Source organism: Numenius arquata, chromosome 19 (assembly GCF_964106895.1).
Source record: "Numenius arquata chromosome 19, bNumArq3.hap1.1, whole genome shotgun sequence".
NCBI classification, from domain to species: domain Eukaryota; kingdom Metazoa; phylum Chordata; class Aves; order Charadriiformes; family Scolopacidae; genus Numenius; species Numenius arquata.
The window spans coordinates 2,507,444-2,523,759 of NC_133594.1; the positions used below are offsets into that span (position 1 = coordinate 2,507,444).

Sequence of the window (16,316 nt, forward strand, 5' to 3'; positions counted from 1 at the left end):
TTAGAGCTAAATAATTAATGGAGAATTTGGGTGATGGTAGAGGAAGATATAAGTGGATGAAGACAATAGATTAGTTGTTTGTTACTGGCAGCCTAAATTCTACCTGAATTGCAGCCTAGTCCTTTTGTGATTTCTATTTTTTGAGGGGTAGATGGTAATTTCTTTGAGACATGGATGGTATTGAGCCTCTTCTCCTTCCTTTTGTCTTCTCTTTGTCTGCCTGTGCTAAACACGAGCCAAGAGGGCAGAGTTGATTGCTTTGGAAAAAGCCATTCAGTTTAGTAATTTAACCTGGGATCCTGGAGCCATTCAAGCAAAAGTCAAATAAAGCTTAAATCCCCCTGACTTCCAAAGAGACAAAATTTCACAGGTTTAATTATCTGGACAGTTCAAGCTACTTCTGAGATTTCTTCTTGGTTTAAAAATGCTATGAAAACTCTATGAAAACGCTCAGTTTGTTTGTGGCATGTCAGTTCTTTCACGCCCAGGTTAGTTATTGAACAAAATTGGTGTTGCAATCCCTCGTTCGGTCTCATTCAATCCTAAAACTGCTGGTAGCTCCCGAAATAGCATCAGCTCAGCAGCAGTCCAACACGGTCACTGTGTGTACGGCGTTCCAGCAGTGGGGACGGCTTGTTCCTTCTCCCCGCTGTCCTCTTTGGGCTTCATAACTAAAAAAAAAAAACCACCAAGAAACCACCAAGGTAGATCTCTTGTTAGCATCTGAGCAAGGATTTAAAGTTTTTAGCTTGAACTCTGCTGTCAGAGCTCGGCAAGAGTCTTATTTTAAAGCGTGGCATTTTTCCAGTGAGCGGGTGGCCTGATGCCATGGTGATGGGCTGGGAGGAATCCCTGAGTGGACTTGGGGCCATCCTCCACCCGGAAAGAGAAATTGTGGGGTGAGGCCAGTGTTGCTATTTTGGCTTTAAGGCGTGTGTCACTCAGCTCCTTGCAAGTAATTTTTCAGAAATGCTTCCAGGGAGCAGGAGGCCAAATGAAGCAGAAGAATGTGCTGGGCGAGCGCTGGGCTCTGCTCCGATTCCACACGTGCTGATGCAGGGGGAGATGCTCCTCTGTGGTACCATTCATGAGCGGGTATTTCTGCTGGGTCGGGCAATGCTTGGTGGCAGCAGAGAACATGGCGCAAAATGAACTTGAACGTTACTACGACCTGGATGGCAAAAAAAAAAGAGAGGGTTTTATTTTTTGTGAGGTTTTGTTCTTTGTTACCAAGTCGGAGTTTTAACTAAATAAGTCTTTTTTTTTTTTTTTTTTGTGTTGAAGTTTTTAAATATCCAGTATACAGAGTAAAAGGTCTTACTTTACAGGACTTTCTTGCTAGTTTTGGATCATACCAAGAAATGTCCCAGTTGAATAAAGCAAATTACAATGTGGTGCTCTTGAGGATTAGAGATTATTTATATGGAGAGAACAGGGGGAAAAAAATATTTTTTGTTTGTGTCAAAGGAACTGCTGACTCTACTTAAAGTAGGAGGAAGATCCTTTTTAAAGATACTTTTTGAAAGTGGTTAATGGAGATTTAGTTGCTAATTTCTTGTTAGCATCTTTGTCTAATGTCAAATTAATACCAGAGCATCCTTCCTTTAAAATCAGAGCAGTCTAAAGCTTGGGTAACTCGGGGAACATCCACGCACTGGGTCAGTCTTTAAAATGCCTGTCACAAACTGCTTGTGCTTGGTCCATCCTGCTTAAGAGAGACAAGTCCACATGGGGGATCTGCCTTTCCTCCACCCCACTGGTTCCCGTAGCTTTTGGGGCTGCCAGCTTTTTGGATAACCCAGGCTAATTCCAATTATCCCTGGGGGATTGTCATGATGGCTGATGGTGGAAGTGGGACAGCTCAAGCCCAGCAATGTCTCTGCTGCTCTCAGGTGTTATCTTGAGATGGGTGTTCTTGTTTCTGACAGCTCTGATATCTCTCAGCCATCTGAAGATCTCTGAAACCAGTTTTTCAGGTAGGATAAGGTGTCTATGGATAACTTCTTGCACTGCAAATCCACTGAGTGATAAATGTAGGGAAAGGAGTATGTTGGTCTGAACCGCAGTGGGTTCTTAACCACCACCCCATGTCAAAGAAATAAAGTGCTATTCCATCTAACCAAGCCATGAGGCATCCTCTAGTGAGAATTACAGCTACTCTTCAACCACTTATGATCCGATCTTCTGCCTGGGTTCAGTTTTTGTGCCCTTGCTGACTTTTATGGCTTGCAGTATGCCAGCAGCATTGCAGCAAGGGCTTGGCTTGATCGGCTCGAGCATCTTCATGGGGCATCACGCTTCCCACCAGTGTCTCCTGTCCTGCTGCAGGTCCATGGCCGGGTGCCTGGGACAGCCACCTCTCCTGTGTGCAACTACCAGCAAGGCTGTTTTTTACCCAAGGGTCATGTAGAAATGGCTTTTGCTTTGGGAAGGGCTGTTGGAGGAGAGGTGCTTGTGCTCTTTGAGAGTGTGACAAGGAGCACGGGGAGTCCCTCCGAGTCTTTCCAGTCTGAATTTGCCCCCTGGATGTTGAGCTTTCAGGGATGTCCAGGCTTTTGGGTTGCTCCGCTTTCTCATTGCCTGGGTTAGGATGCCAAGGAGCCCTGAACATCCCCCTGTGAAAGCAGGGCACTTGCGAGGTTTCTCACGTGGGCCTCCAAAAAGAAATAATTTATCTTTGTTTATTATTTAGGCTCATAAGGTATTCATGTCCCAAATCTAGCACCCAGGTGCCGTATATGAAACTTGTGAGCAAATATTGCTGCCTTGTGTTATACAAAGCAGTGATGTGCGAGGTCACTGGGCTGAGCTATTCCTCTTTTGGTTGAGCAAATGTCTCCTGCACACCAGATCCTGCACTTGTGGCCTGGAGCACCTGGAGAAGGACAGGGTGATGCCTGCTGAGGGTGCAAGGGCTGGTGCAGAGCGGAGGGAGGCTCAGTTGAGCTCCAGAAGGGGTTTCTCTTCCCCCAGCTCCTGCTGTGGATGCTGCAGATCCAAAGGTGTAATTATGTCTGACCTGATCTTCTGCTGAACACAACCCATAGGATTTCCTGGCAATTATTCCTCCTTTAAATCAGTGCAACTTGCTTAGCAAGGAGTCCAGCCTTGATTTTAAGCTTTTTCAGGGGCTTGATGCTAGAATGTACTGGAAAAAAAAAAAAAAAAATGTAAAGTTGTCTTTCTCTGATCTTGAGCTTGTAAATCATATTGTACCTCTGCCTGGTGGATAGAAGAGGCTTCTATTAATGAGAACGTGTTTCCTGAGAGAAGGCGCTGAGCTTTGAAATACATTTTACCCAGCCTGACCTAGCTGAAAAGTAGGGCAGCGCGTTACGCTGGTTGTCTGGGCTCCTGTAGACAGATACGTTCCGAGCTGGGTTTTAACCTGGTTTCCATTTAGGAAGTCAGCTGAGATTTTGGATCACGGTATCGAGCCGCACTAACTGAAAAGCCCTACAGAAGTCTAGGATCATTACATCAACACTGTTATCTTTGTCAACAAAACACTCTTAATCTCCTCAGGCAAGATACCAAGTTAGTTACACAGCAACTCTTTTCAAAACCATGGCATTAATTACATTATCTGTGGTTTCTTTATTAATGAGCCCCATATCAGTTGCTCTGTTATTTTGCTTGGGCTCGGCTTGAGGGAAGAGGTCTGTAATTACTCAAGGCCTCCTGTTTGCCTGGGTGGTGTGGTTTTTTTATTTTTTTTTTGCGTATTGGCACAACATAAAGCCTTTTCCCAGTCCCCTGGAGCTTCCCCAGCTTTCTGAGCCAAATCAAGAAATCGGTGCTCGCGTTCAGGAGAGCCTGCTATTTTAACGCTTTTTAGTTTGAATTATCGGGACGGGGTTAAGAAACCCTTCCTTCTTGTCACTTCTTGAATGGAAAAGTACTGCGTTGTCATCTGGCTTTTCCCAAACGTTGACAGAAACGTGGTTTCTCTGGCTCCGTCTTCCCACGTCGCTGCTGGTGGTTCGGTCCCTTCCACGTGGCGGGGACCCACGATGGGGTTCCTGGGCTGCAGCGAAGGATGGTCAGGGCAGAGGCCTCTTCTGTCTTTATTTTCCTTCTCCAAGTCAATCCTTCTACACATCGTAGACTCTGCATTGCTTCTCACATGCTGATTCTGCTTCTTTTTCTTTTCTTCAGTTTTACCATCATTAATGGCTGCTTTCAATTTGTGCTCGTTCCCCGCTTCCCATATGTAATTTCTGGGTGTTTTAAACCCGCATGCCTTCTGCTTCAACTCTCATGCTTTTGGACAACTCCTGAGCTGTTTAAAGCAGTTCCCAATTTGTCTTTCTCAGCTGGTTCTTCTCTAAATTTGGCCTATTTAAAGGAGCAAGTATGGATGCTATTGATTTTGGCTTTTTGTTCTGTTTACACAGAACCAATATAATTCAGTCGTGATTACTTGTGCCTAAGAGACCAGTAACTTTTAGCTGAGAGACACTCCCCCTGAACTCACCAGATGAGAGTTTCCAGTATAGACCTTTCCCATGCGGGACGTTGAAGTTGAATTCAAAACCACTCCTCTGCGATGTGTAGGAATTCCACGCTGTGTTAATGCAGGCTGCCAGGGCTGGACCCCGGCTTCCTGCTGGGATACAGCATCCCCTGCCCGGTGTGTGTCCTGTGGATTTATTCTGCTCTGACTTCACCTATTGAATACCTGAATGGTTCAGCTCCTGCCCCTGCTGTGCCTCACAGCTGCTTCTTAATAAGATCTGGGCATCTGGTAAAAAAAGAACATTTAAACCTGGCGTTTTAGGAAAGTGGGGACAGAGCTCAGGCTGTAAGCCCTGGCTTCCCACCGGACTCTTCCTCACCTGATGCCAGCTTCCAGCCGTGCCTGGATGTCTTATCCCCAGGTGACTTTTCTTTGAAGAACTGGCTTTTAAATCCTTGGCTTTGCAGGGTTGTTTTCACGAGGTGGGATCTCCATCTTTTTAAATCAAGCCTTCCTTTTTCCTCCCCCTGTCGAATGATTTCTGCCTATTGATGCCCGTGGGCTTAACCATCCAGCCCCTATGGAGCAGAGAGGTGCTGATACCTTTAATTTTCATCTTAAAGATATACAGAATGAGGCACCGAGGTCTCGTACAGCTGGCTGTAGCTGAAACTTTTCAATACCGTGGTTTCATTTTTTGCAAAATGTGTTTTAAGGAAATTAGCACTTTGGATCAAAACTGGTAGAATTGGTTGGAGGGAGAAATACAGGTCATGTTGGAAAGCTGAAGTACTTTGATTATTTTTTTTTTTCACCATTAAAACTATATTTCAAGACTGTTTTTACTCAGAAAACTTCCAAAAGCAATAAAAATGTAACATCAAAACCACACTACTTTGCGATTTAATTTTTGGAAGAAAAAGCCAAATTCTTGATTTCAGCTCAGTGGTTTCTATCCCCTTCAGGAACTGCTGCACAGAGACCAAATATTCCCCTTGCTCCCCTTGAGAGAGCTGCTGTCCTGGGGTAACTGTCACCCAGGTAGTTATGTATCTCTGCTCACGTTTGTCCCCCTCTTAGGAGCTTTTCTGGGGCTTATAAATGAGGGACGGGGCTTTTGAGGCTCTCTCCAAAGGGGCTTCTCAGACTTCGCAGGAGACCTTGGCAGCAGGGCTTTCTCTGTGGGGCCAAGCTCTGATGACAGCACCACATCTGGGCAGGGAGGACCATGGTGATGCTGATGAGCACCTGCATGGACGCAGGCTCCAAACCTCAAGCAAAACCTCCTTCCAGCTAAATGAGACTGCGGTGGGGTGGAGACCTGGCTTGTCGGATGGCAGGTTGGGTTGCATCAGGGACCCAATTTTATCATGCCTCCGGGCAAGCACATGCTAGCGTTTCTGGGGGGGGGGGACAGCATGAGGATTTCTACTAGTGGTGGCGTGCGATAGGGTGAAGGGAAGGTGTTTAGAAACCTTCCTTCTGGTTTCACGGGTGGAGTGATGCCTCTGCTGATTTATTGTAATGGATCGGGTTGGACAGGGCTTTGAGCAACCTGGTCTAGTGGGAGGTGTCCCTGCTCATGGCCGGGGCTTGGGGGGTTGGAACTCGATGATCTTTAAGGTTCCTTCCAACCCAAACCATTCTATGATTTGATGGGACCCTTGTACCCTCTTTGCCTGGAACTTTAAGGTACATCTAGGCATCAGGTGGCTTTTCTTTTTTGGTGGTTTAACAGCAAAAGTAAAAAAAACCCAAAAAACTCCTGTGTAACAGCATATTGATTTTTTTTTTTTCCTTAAGAGCTTTCTTGCTACAGCCATTCACTTGGAAACCTGAGCCCAGTCTCCATGGCAGCAGCCAGTGCTGCAGAGGAGAAAATGTCCTGAAAAACCTGCTGGCACCTCCTGGCTGGTGGACCCTGGGGACCAGGGCAGGCCACTAATCACTGTGGAGATGCTCCATGTGCAGTAAACGCCTAGATGTTCTGCTGTAGTGCTCGGTTTAGGGATGGATGCGTGCAGCTGGCTTTGCGTGTGAGCAGGGAATGTGAAATCACCCAGCAAGGTTTTTCTCCTAGTGTAGCAGCCCTTGAACTTGTCTGTCCTCGTCCTTTGTGAAACTGGTGACTCCCCACAGCGGGAAAGTCTTAAGCTGCTCCTGCCCTCTGCACCTTCCCCTTGGGCCAAGGTACGCTTTTTGATCTAGCACCTGAATCCTCTCTTTTATAGCTCTGTTGAGCTCTTTTATTTCCTTGACTTACTGTTAATTATTAGCAAAGGTCTTGGCTAGAAGGAAGCTTCAGGTGAGAGCCAGGCCATCATGAAGCCAATGAGTCTCTTGCAACCCTGCGTCTTGGTGGGCAGCCAGTTGGCCAGAGCTGTGTGCCCAGCGTGGGGATTTAGGTTGGGAGATGGTGATGATGTCTGTGGTCTCCAAGATGGAGCCTGGAAGTGAAAAGCCCCTATTTTTCCCCCAAAAGATGGCAGTGCCTAATTAAATGAAAGGAGAAAGTGCCTGTTGTGGAGTCTCCTGCATCTTTGGGTGGCTCGGGTGCCATGGGAGGTGGGAGCCTGCAGGAGGTCCTGGTACCTGGGTCACAGCAGCCCGAGGCAGGGCTTGGCACTGCTTTTTTGTTCCATCCCAAATGAAATATTTTCGCTTTCAGATTGAAAAGCCCTTTCTTAATGTCCTGCATTGCTGCAGGTCTGTTCATGAATGAAAAGTTTGGTTACAAAATAAAAAGCCAATAAATTTTCTTTGGGGGTGGCTGAAGAGGTCCTCTGCACCCCCGCTACAAAATAGGACTAGAAATAGCACAACCCAAAGCTGAGCGGGAAGGAGCTGGTTTTTAAAACTATTTTAATTGGACCTTACAAACAGGCCAAGTCCCTGCCCCCACCAGCTCTCGTTTCTTGTTGGATTTACTATGTGCCAAACCCCAAATTGAATCATGCAGCTGGGATCGCAGAGGGTTTAATTACCGTGTGTGGCTGCAAGAAGAGGCTCGTGGAGGAGCATCTGATGCCTAGTCCTCACCTCCAAACCTCCTTTGTGCCAGGGGGAGGATGGGGAGGTAGATAAACTCCCTCTGCTGCCCCCCGAGATGAGTCTTCAGCCCCTTTCATGTTTCAGATGCTCTTCTCCAGACTCAAAGCTGTTGGAGTTCAAGGTTTACAAATAATGCTAAATATAGTTGCTGGGCAGATGTTGGAGTGTGTGGTATGGAGCTGCTGCTGGTTTTGCTGTGGTTTGCGAACAAATTATGCAGTGGTTGGCAAATTATGTGGACTGCATTGTTCAGGGAGGAAAGTGAGCTAGTGGCTGCTAATTATAGTGCATTAATAGGAGCAATTAGCATCTTAGACTACCCAGAAGCTCCTCCTGGATAAGCCACAAGAGCCACGTGCTGGGAAGGTGGACAGTAGTGGTATCTATGACCAAGCATGAGCTTTGTGGGTCTGTTGAGGGGTTGTGGGTGGAGTTGAGGGCACCTCAACTGTGGGTCTGCAGAGTCTCCAGGTCTGCCCCGTGCTCTGCGGTTTACTTCCTGAGGTGAACATGGGTCTCCTTGCTGGGGGTGGGCAAGGAATGGGTCCCACCATGCTTGGCTGGCCTGAGGAGGGTGAACCAGCTGCCTGCAGGTCCCTTCAGTTCCCCTTTGGCTCCTCTCGCATCCTCGGTGGGAAGGTGACCTTGCAGGGAATGTGGTTGCTCATAATTAACAGCTGAAGCGTTTTTAAGATGGACAAACGATGGAGTTGAGTTTTAGCCAGAAAGCTTTTTCTGCAGCTCTCTATTTGATTTCTTGCCTGAAAGGACTTTGTAAAATAAACTAGGTTGTTTTTTTTTTAAATGGTATTAGTTTAAAAAAAAAAAGAGAGTTGTTCTAGAGTGTGTGTGTTACAGCTCTTTACTGACCACTGCCAGCTCGCAGTCATCCAGCTTAAACAGAAACAGGACCACAAACCAAATTCGTTAAAGCTAATGACAGGGGGGCTCTTAACTGGATTTGAAATCTGAAGGAGCCTCTGAAGGGTTTTACCCTCATGTAATTGAATCCATTGATTCTGATATATTTGATAGACTAATTTAATTCCGGGCACTGAGGGTCTCTGCGTCGGCTGGGCGATGTGTGGCTCTCTAGGGGCTGGCCTGGATGAATAGCGTCTGCTTTTAATATAAACTGTCATTAATCCCATGGAGCTCCTTCTCCCCAGCTTTCGGTAGCGCTGTGTGGCAAGGAAAAAGGAAAGAAATGACTACGCTGTGGGCAAAGGGGCTACAAAATGGAGATAGAGGGAGAAAAGTAATTGACAAGCAGCTGAATATGAGCCAGCAGTGTGCCCAGGTGGCCAAGAAAGCCAACGGCATCCTGGCTTGTATTAGAAATAGCGTGGCCGGCAGAAGTAGGGAGGTGATTGTCCCCCTGTACTCAGCACTGGTGAAGGCCACACCTCGAGTATTGTGTCCAGGTTTGGGCACCTCAATCCAAGAGAGATATCGAGGTGCTGGAGCAAGTGCAGAGGAGGGCAACGAAGGTGGTGAAGGGCCTGGAAAACAAATCATATAAAGAGCGGTTGAAGGAGCTGGGACTGTTTAGTTTGAGGAAGAGGAGACTGAGGGGAGACCTCATCATTCTCTACAACTACTTGAAAGGACACTGTAGAGAGGTTGGTGCTGGTCTCTTCTCACAGGTAATTAATGACAGAACGAGAGGGAATGGCTTCAAGTTCCAACAGGGTAGGTTTAGACTGAACATTAGGAAAGAATTTTTCACGGAAAGAGTGGTCGGGCATTGGAACAGGCTGCCCAGGGAGGTGGTTGAGTCACCATCCCTGGATGTGTTTAAGAGACGTTTAGATGTGGTGTTGGGGGATATGGTATAGGGGAGAACTTTGTAGAGTAGGGTAGATGGTTGGACTCGATGATCCCAAGGGTCTCTTCCAACCTAGACAATTCTATGGTTCTATGAAAACCCATTGTAGCCAGGGCAGGTCTCTGTCTTTCCTCAGCTCTGGTTTCACGGCCCTGTTTTGCCTTGGACCCGAGTGGGAGGAGAGGGAAAGAATATATCTGATAACTTGTGTGATGGGAAAGCAGTGAAGGATCCGGTCTTGTTCTCCTGGGAGCCTTGACTGCCGTAGGGGACCACAAAGCTGACCTTGCAGTGGGTAAAGCAGGTGCCTGGTGGCTCTGTCCTTGCCCTCCCTGCATGCCACATGGCTTCAACCCCTGCTCCAGCGACTTTGGGGTTGGAAAAAAAAAAATGCACGAGGGGTTGGTGAGCTGATGTCTGTGGTTTCCTTAAGATTTGGGTCCTACATCCGCGAGGAAGGCTGTAGGGCTGGAGGAGAACGTGGCCAGCAGGGCTGTGCTGGTTCGCTTTCCGGGCTGTGTGGATCCTGTCGCAGAGAGGAAATGCTCTTTCCTTGGTTATTTTCTAAGGTTTGTGAATGGCTTAAGCTAAACCACAGGATCTTCTGCTGGAAAGGTGCTACATTCCGGATGGAGTTTCTGATTAGCTGATCTAAGGGCAGCAGGGACAGGGCTTGTCCTCCCTCGGGTCCCATTCCCAGTGGTTCCCCGCTCACCGCCATGCTCTGTAGACTGCAGGGGAGGTCAGCGCAGCTCCATGATCTGCCTGAAAACTACTCTAGCACCAAAAAAAACCCCAAATCGGTGCAATTCTAATGCAGTGCATAGTGTGTCCAGGTGGTGAGCTTTGTCCAGCTTGCAAGTCTTTCCTCAGACCAAGGGCTAGCAGCTTCCCAGGCTCCCATAGCACTGAGCAGAGGGCACAGGCTGGTCCCCAAGGACACTTGGGCGAGGGCAGGGACATGCCAACTGGCCACACTGGAGAGCTTGCCATAATACTCTATGTCCAGCCTGCCCATGCTGCGGATGAGCAGCACTGGCTGCTTCCCTGCTCTCACCATTTGAAGCTTGATTTCCCTCCACCTCGAAGGCAGCAAAACCGCTGTGATTTAATTGGCAGCGTGTTTTTAATTTGTTCCAAACTCTGCAGGCTCGTTCAGTGTACATTAGCATTTCTCTCGATGAAAACAGCTTCATTGCAGCCTGTCCCCTTCAGGTGCTTTGCTCTGATGACTTTGCACAGAGCTTTTGCCGCTTGTTTTCCTCGATTCCCCCTGAATTTTACCCAGACTCTGGGTACTGTTTAGGAAGTGCAGTCTTTATCTTCCTTTGCATTCCAGGGCTGTGATGGTAACCAGCTCTCCTGGAGATCGAACTGTGGGCTGGGTAGTGCCCAAGGGAAAATCTGAGGGCATCTAATTGCTAAAGCCATCTCGAGGGAGCTGGCTGGAGATGAATTAGGGTTGTCTTTTCCTTTTCTAAATCACTTCTCCCTTTTCTTGTGTTTTATGCATTTTACCCTCCAGTTGCATCCAGGGGTTTTTCCAGTCTGCAAGGCAGGACCGTGGGTCCTCGTTAGAGGTGTCTGGGGAAAGAGGGGCTGACTGATCACCTCTGGTCTTTGCTTTCCCACTTTCCATCTCTGTTTCCTTTGCTTTTTTGTCTTTTCTGCCTCATCCTGACCTTTCTCAACCCTTCCTCCCTGGTGCTAGGTTGCCACTTGCCTACTTAACACCTACCGTGTACACCATTCCTTAGAAATATGGCTATTGATGCTATTTGGGGCATAAAAATCCTGGTGATAGAGGAGTCCTGGTCCTTTGGCTTGAGACATAGCACTGGCCAGAGGAGCAGAGTAACATGGACACATCAACACTGCTGTTGCCTCTGCCGTTGGGGGGTCAAGTCTCTGTCTGGGTGAAAAATTTGTTAAGGGTTGTTATTGTAAATTGTTAAGGGCTGAGGAAGTGGTAATATTCCTGTTTTTTCAGAAGGCTTTATACACAGAGACTTGTCTTGGCTCAGAAAAATATTGAGCTCACTCTTTGGGGGTGAGTATCATGACTTCAAGGGGAGTTGGAGGTGGTTGGCCCTAAGCCCATCTTGGTGGCAGCTGTAGGGATTAGAAGGCAACAGGAGTCAGGTAGTGCGAGACCTGGATGTAGCCCAGGGTGGGTTCCTCTGGTACCTACACATAGTCTTAGGCCCATCCCTCGTGTATTTACCTACCCCAACAACTGAGGGACCAACGAATGTGGGTGCATTATGGGCCAGGCCATCCTCTTCCTGTGGGTGTGAGGGTGGAGATGCTCGGTGGAGCTCTCCAGGGGTTGTGTCCATGGCTGGTATCAGCAGTAGGTTTTGGCACTGCTAATTTTTCAGGAGGATGCTCATTTGCCCCGGTTAGTGCTTCTTGTGGGGAAAGTCTTTTTGGGGTAGATTTTAGAAGGGGAAAAAAGCTTGTCAAAATACTTCATTTTGCTATTTAAAAAAAAAACAAACCAACACTTTTTTTCTAATTTGAGATGGGTTTTAGCTTTTCAAATCACTTGCAAATGAAAGCTTGAAATCAAATTATAACAAATTCCATATAACAAACAAAGAGAGGACCCTCCAAAAAAAGTTTTCATAATCGGGAGCAAAGCATTTCCACTGTTTTTAAAAACAGCTCTTCAACCTTGACATTTGAAAATTGAAAGATGAAAATTTTCACTTTTCCCCCCCACTTAGGATGGGAAGAGTTTGGAAATCTTCAATCCAATGGCATGGCATCCAGCAGCAGAGCAAAGGCTTCAGCAGCTCCTGCTGCCTTTGGAGATCCTCTGCCTCCCAGAGCCCTCCAGAAGTAGGGTTTGGCTGCAGTACTGTTGGGTCCTTACCTGCAGAATCACCGGTTCTGGCAGGGAAATTGTTTTTTCTACTTGCTGTTCACACAAATCCATGTTGGTGCTCCCAAGCAAGCATGTATCTTGGGTCTGCGGTGCGAGACAGAATTGGAGCCGAGTAATGGGTTCAGTCAACAGAAGATAGGATGAGAAGGATGCTTCGGATCTCCTTGTACCTCTCCACTCCCCTTCTGTAGCCCCGCAAGTCAAGCGTGGGCCTGCGTCTCCCTCTAGTGACTTCTCGCAGACTATGTCTCCATAAGCTGCACGGCACCAGCCCCAAGGAGCCACCAGCCAGGGCTGAAGTCCCACCAGCTCTTCTCAGTGCCATGCAGCAGGTTGTCTGTGCCCTGTGGGGCTCAGTGGGAGCACAGGCTCTGAGCAGGTGTTGGTGGGCATGCGGGGCTGATGGAGATGCTGCCTGCTGTTCCAGGAGAGGTGAAGGTCCTTCACACCCACCAACCAACCCAACCCTGGGTCTGTGCACGTGTGGCCCAGTGTGCAAGCCCAGTCTGAGACACTGACTCTGGTGCTGGATGTAAAACTGATGCGCATTTATTTTAAATGCAGGAAACTCTCTGTTCACATTTGGCACTTATGATGAGTGTAGAAGCTTCTATCAACATTGTAGTTTTCCTCCACTCGTGGGTGGTGCCTGGGCCCTGCTGGTGGTTGTAGGGCTGAAAGAGCCATTGTGACCTGTGCTGCCCTGCAGGGACCATTTAAGGTGGCCACTGAAGACAGAGTGAGTCCCTTGCCAGCCACTGCCTTAAATTAATTTGCTGCAGGCGTCCAGGAGGCTCCACCTGGGCTTGTGTCTGCCTTCCCTTCCCAACCCTCAGAGGTTTGCCAGGTTTGCAGCTACTTGGCTGGGGACGAGATGGGGGGGGGGGGGGGGGGGGTGCTGCAAGCTCCTGTACCGTTCCGCAAGACCACCAGGAGCCTCCAAATGTGCCCAGTCAGCAAAATCAAAGGCCAAAGGAGCATACAAATCCCCAGTGTGACTCTATGCATTTGCTTTAATTGTTTTAGAAATTGCTCTCAAGCTTGGATTTCTGTCATTAGGCTCTGGGCTCTTCTCTTGATGCCCCTCCAGCATAGAAAATGGTGTTGGGGGATCGTTGCAGCGGGACTATGAGAAGGAGGTTCACGTTGGCATGGCCCACACCAACAACTGGCTCATGTCCTTGGCGAAGGGCGAGTTGTGTTTCGTAGGTGGCTGAACTGACCTGCCCGTGGCTGAGGAGCTGCCACGCAGCTCAGGAGCTCCTGCCTGGGGCTGCCTCATCCCCCGCAGCAGCAGTCATGCACGTGGGAAATTAAGAAGCACAAGTGTGCTGAGCAGGGAAGTAGGGAAAAAAAGTGAAAATTTGAAATTTCCTTTTTTTTCTTCCTTCTTACTTTGCAGGACCCCAGACTCACCAGTTCAGATTTGGCCCTGGGGCCACCTTGGATGTGGGAGAATGCCCAGGAGACCCTCAATCTCCAGCCTGATGGGAGTGCCCTGACTCCTCTCTCTCCTACCGAGATGTCATCGGCTGAGGAGGAGGAAGAGGGCAGCCTTTCTATTGAGGATGAAGGCTTTGAGCTGCTGAATTCCACCTATAATAAAATCACCGGCCCTGGCAGGCCAGGGTTTGGCAGGAGCAGCCCATGGGTTGTTGGTAGCTCTGGTGAGTCTACAGTTACGGTTTCCTCCATTTCTCCTGCTCACTGTCGCGATGCCTGGTGATACCTGATGGTGCTTTTATCCACCCAGATCCCTCCATCAAAACACAAAGAGCAGCCAAGAAGGAGCGTGCCTCTGACCCCTGGGAGGAGAATGTCACCACAGAGAAGCTGACGGGTGATGTGGGCACCCGGCAGCAGCTCTTGCCCAGCAAACCTGGAGATGCCATCACTGATCTGGACGCACCTGCCACCTTCACCAAGGTCTCCCCATCGGGACATCAGGCAGCTGCCCCCAAAGGTCCACTGGGGACGGGGTCAGCGGTGGATGTTCTGGAGCATCCTCTAGTAGCACCCAGCCCTGCTGTCCCAGGGCTCGGGGACAGCGTTGCCTGCCCAGGACACCCCATCTTGCTGGTGACACATGGGCAGCAGGGTCATGTGAAGCCAGGACCACCAGGGCTGCCAGGACCACCGGGGCTGCCGGTGAGTGGTAGAGGCGATAGCTACGGGAGGAGAGGGATGGGTGGGTGGTGGTGCATCTTCTCCTCCAGAGTGGGTGGTGGGCACAGGCCAGCAGCTGGCCATGGGAAACCGGGCAGGGAAACCTTCTCCTTGCAGGCATCATGGGGCTGTGCACCAGCCTGGCCCTGCAAGAAGGTTTTTTGATGTCCCTGAAGAAACATGACTGGCAACTGGAGAGGAGAAGATGATTCCCTTGTGCCCCCTGCCCTAGAAGTGGTCTCAAATCATCTAACCACTCTGTTGGTTTTCATTTCACTAGGGTCCTGCCCAGAGGCAGGTTGAGGGGCTTGGAGCGGGGCTAAGCCACCTCCTCCAGCCCCTGTCCCCCCAGCATCAGCCTGTGGCCCCCGCTGGCATCGCTGTCCTTCGCTTCTCTACCCCTGAGATGTCCCAAAAATTGTGGTGGTTCAAAGCAGAGCATTGAATTTGTTGTGAAATAAATCTTGATTATTTTTCAGATTATTCATCCATCGTAGTGGAAGAAAAAAGGGAAATTAAAAAAAAATGGTAAACTTAGAAGAGATAAATCTTTAGAGAAGTCATCAGTCTTCATTGAGAAGTAGCTGAAAAATGTTTTTACATATTTTCCCACGTTTATTTCTTCTGCCAAAATGTTTTCCCTAATTTCGTTAAATTTTCTTAACAATTCCTCTAGGAAATTGCATTTCATTTACCCTGTGCTGCTGCCAGAAGTGACCACAGGCACCTTCTCCCTCCCTGGGCAGACACCCACATGAAAGCCATCTGGGATGCCTTGAGCTTGGGGGCTGCCCTGGGGGGTTCATCCGGATGCTGCAGGGCGCGTCTCTGCACACGGCTGTTTTTACGGCTGTGTTCGAGGGACCCGGCACTAAATTTGTCATTGATGAGCCAGGCTTCATAGGACAACGGTTAAATTTAGGACTGTTAGCTTCCCCCTCAAGCCATCTCCTTGCTGCTGCAGCTATTGCCTGCAAAAATAGAAGAAAATGGCAAAAGGAACAGATGCTGAAGGATGAAAAAATCCCGGGAGTGGAGGAAGCGTCATGGCATTTGACAGCCCTGCTGTCAGCCGGCAGGAGGGGACCCAGATGGGAGGGAATTGCTTTTTCCCCCCTGTAGAAAGAATTGAGATGGGTTTTCTCTTGGTCATGAGCATCCTGGGTGGAAACACCGGGTAGAGGCAGCTCCATCCCACTGTGAGGAGTTTGGGTTTGAGGTGCTGGTACGAGTGGCTGTAGGCTTGAAACTGCAGTGGCACATGGTTAGAGCTGTTATTTCAGCTAAAATTATGTTCTGAACCTGTCAACCTTTCCTGATGTTTTATTACTGCTCCTCAGGGCTGAAGGCAGGCTCTGCCCTCACTGCTGGTCTCCAAAGGTCCTCCTTCCTCCTTGGTTCTCTGTCCCACCAAGCACCATCCTGAGCCTTGGTAGGGTCTGGGCACATAGAGAGCAGTTATCCACCTTCAGGTTCCTTAGATGGTCTCAAACCTGATCTTCTCCTACAGTGGGTGGTTCTTCATTCTCATAGCCACTGTTTTTGCCTTCTGTGACTTGGGCGGTGTGGTTAGAACCCTTGCCGATGAAGACCGAGGCGAAAAAGTAATTCAGTACCTCAGCCTTCTCCATATCCCAGGTGACCAGGTCTCCCGTTTCCTTACGGAGAGGGCCCACGTCTTCCCTAGTCTTGCCTTTATCCCTGACATATCTATAGAAGTTTTTCTTGTTACCCTTGATGTCCCTGGCCAGATTTAATTCTGTCTGGGCTTTAGCTTGCCTAATCTGGTTTCTGGCCACTCAGATGATTTCTCTGTATTCCACCCAGTCTACCCATCCTTGCTTCCACCCTCTGTAGGCCTCCTTTGTGTTTTTGAGCTTATCCAGGAGCTCCTTGTTTATCCATGCAGGCCTCCTGGCTTC

General features: G+C 48.7%; 1 protein-coding gene across 1 annotated transcript in view; it reads left to right on the forward strand.

Moving 5' to 3' along the window:
* LOC141473780 (uncharacterized) overlaps positions 1-16,316 on the forward strand; it is a 101,529-nt gene that overhangs the window by 44,296 nt on the left and 40,917 nt on the right. Inside the window, exons 8-10 of the mRNA XM_074161387.1 lie at positions 13,319-13,433; positions 13,631-13,899; positions 14,004-14,376. Of these exons, the coding sequence (XP_074017488.1) occupies positions 13,319-13,433; positions 13,631-13,899; positions 14,004-14,376 (757 nt within the window). The remainder of the gene's footprint in view (positions 1-13,318; positions 13,434-13,630; positions 13,900-14,003; positions 14,377-16,316) is intronic.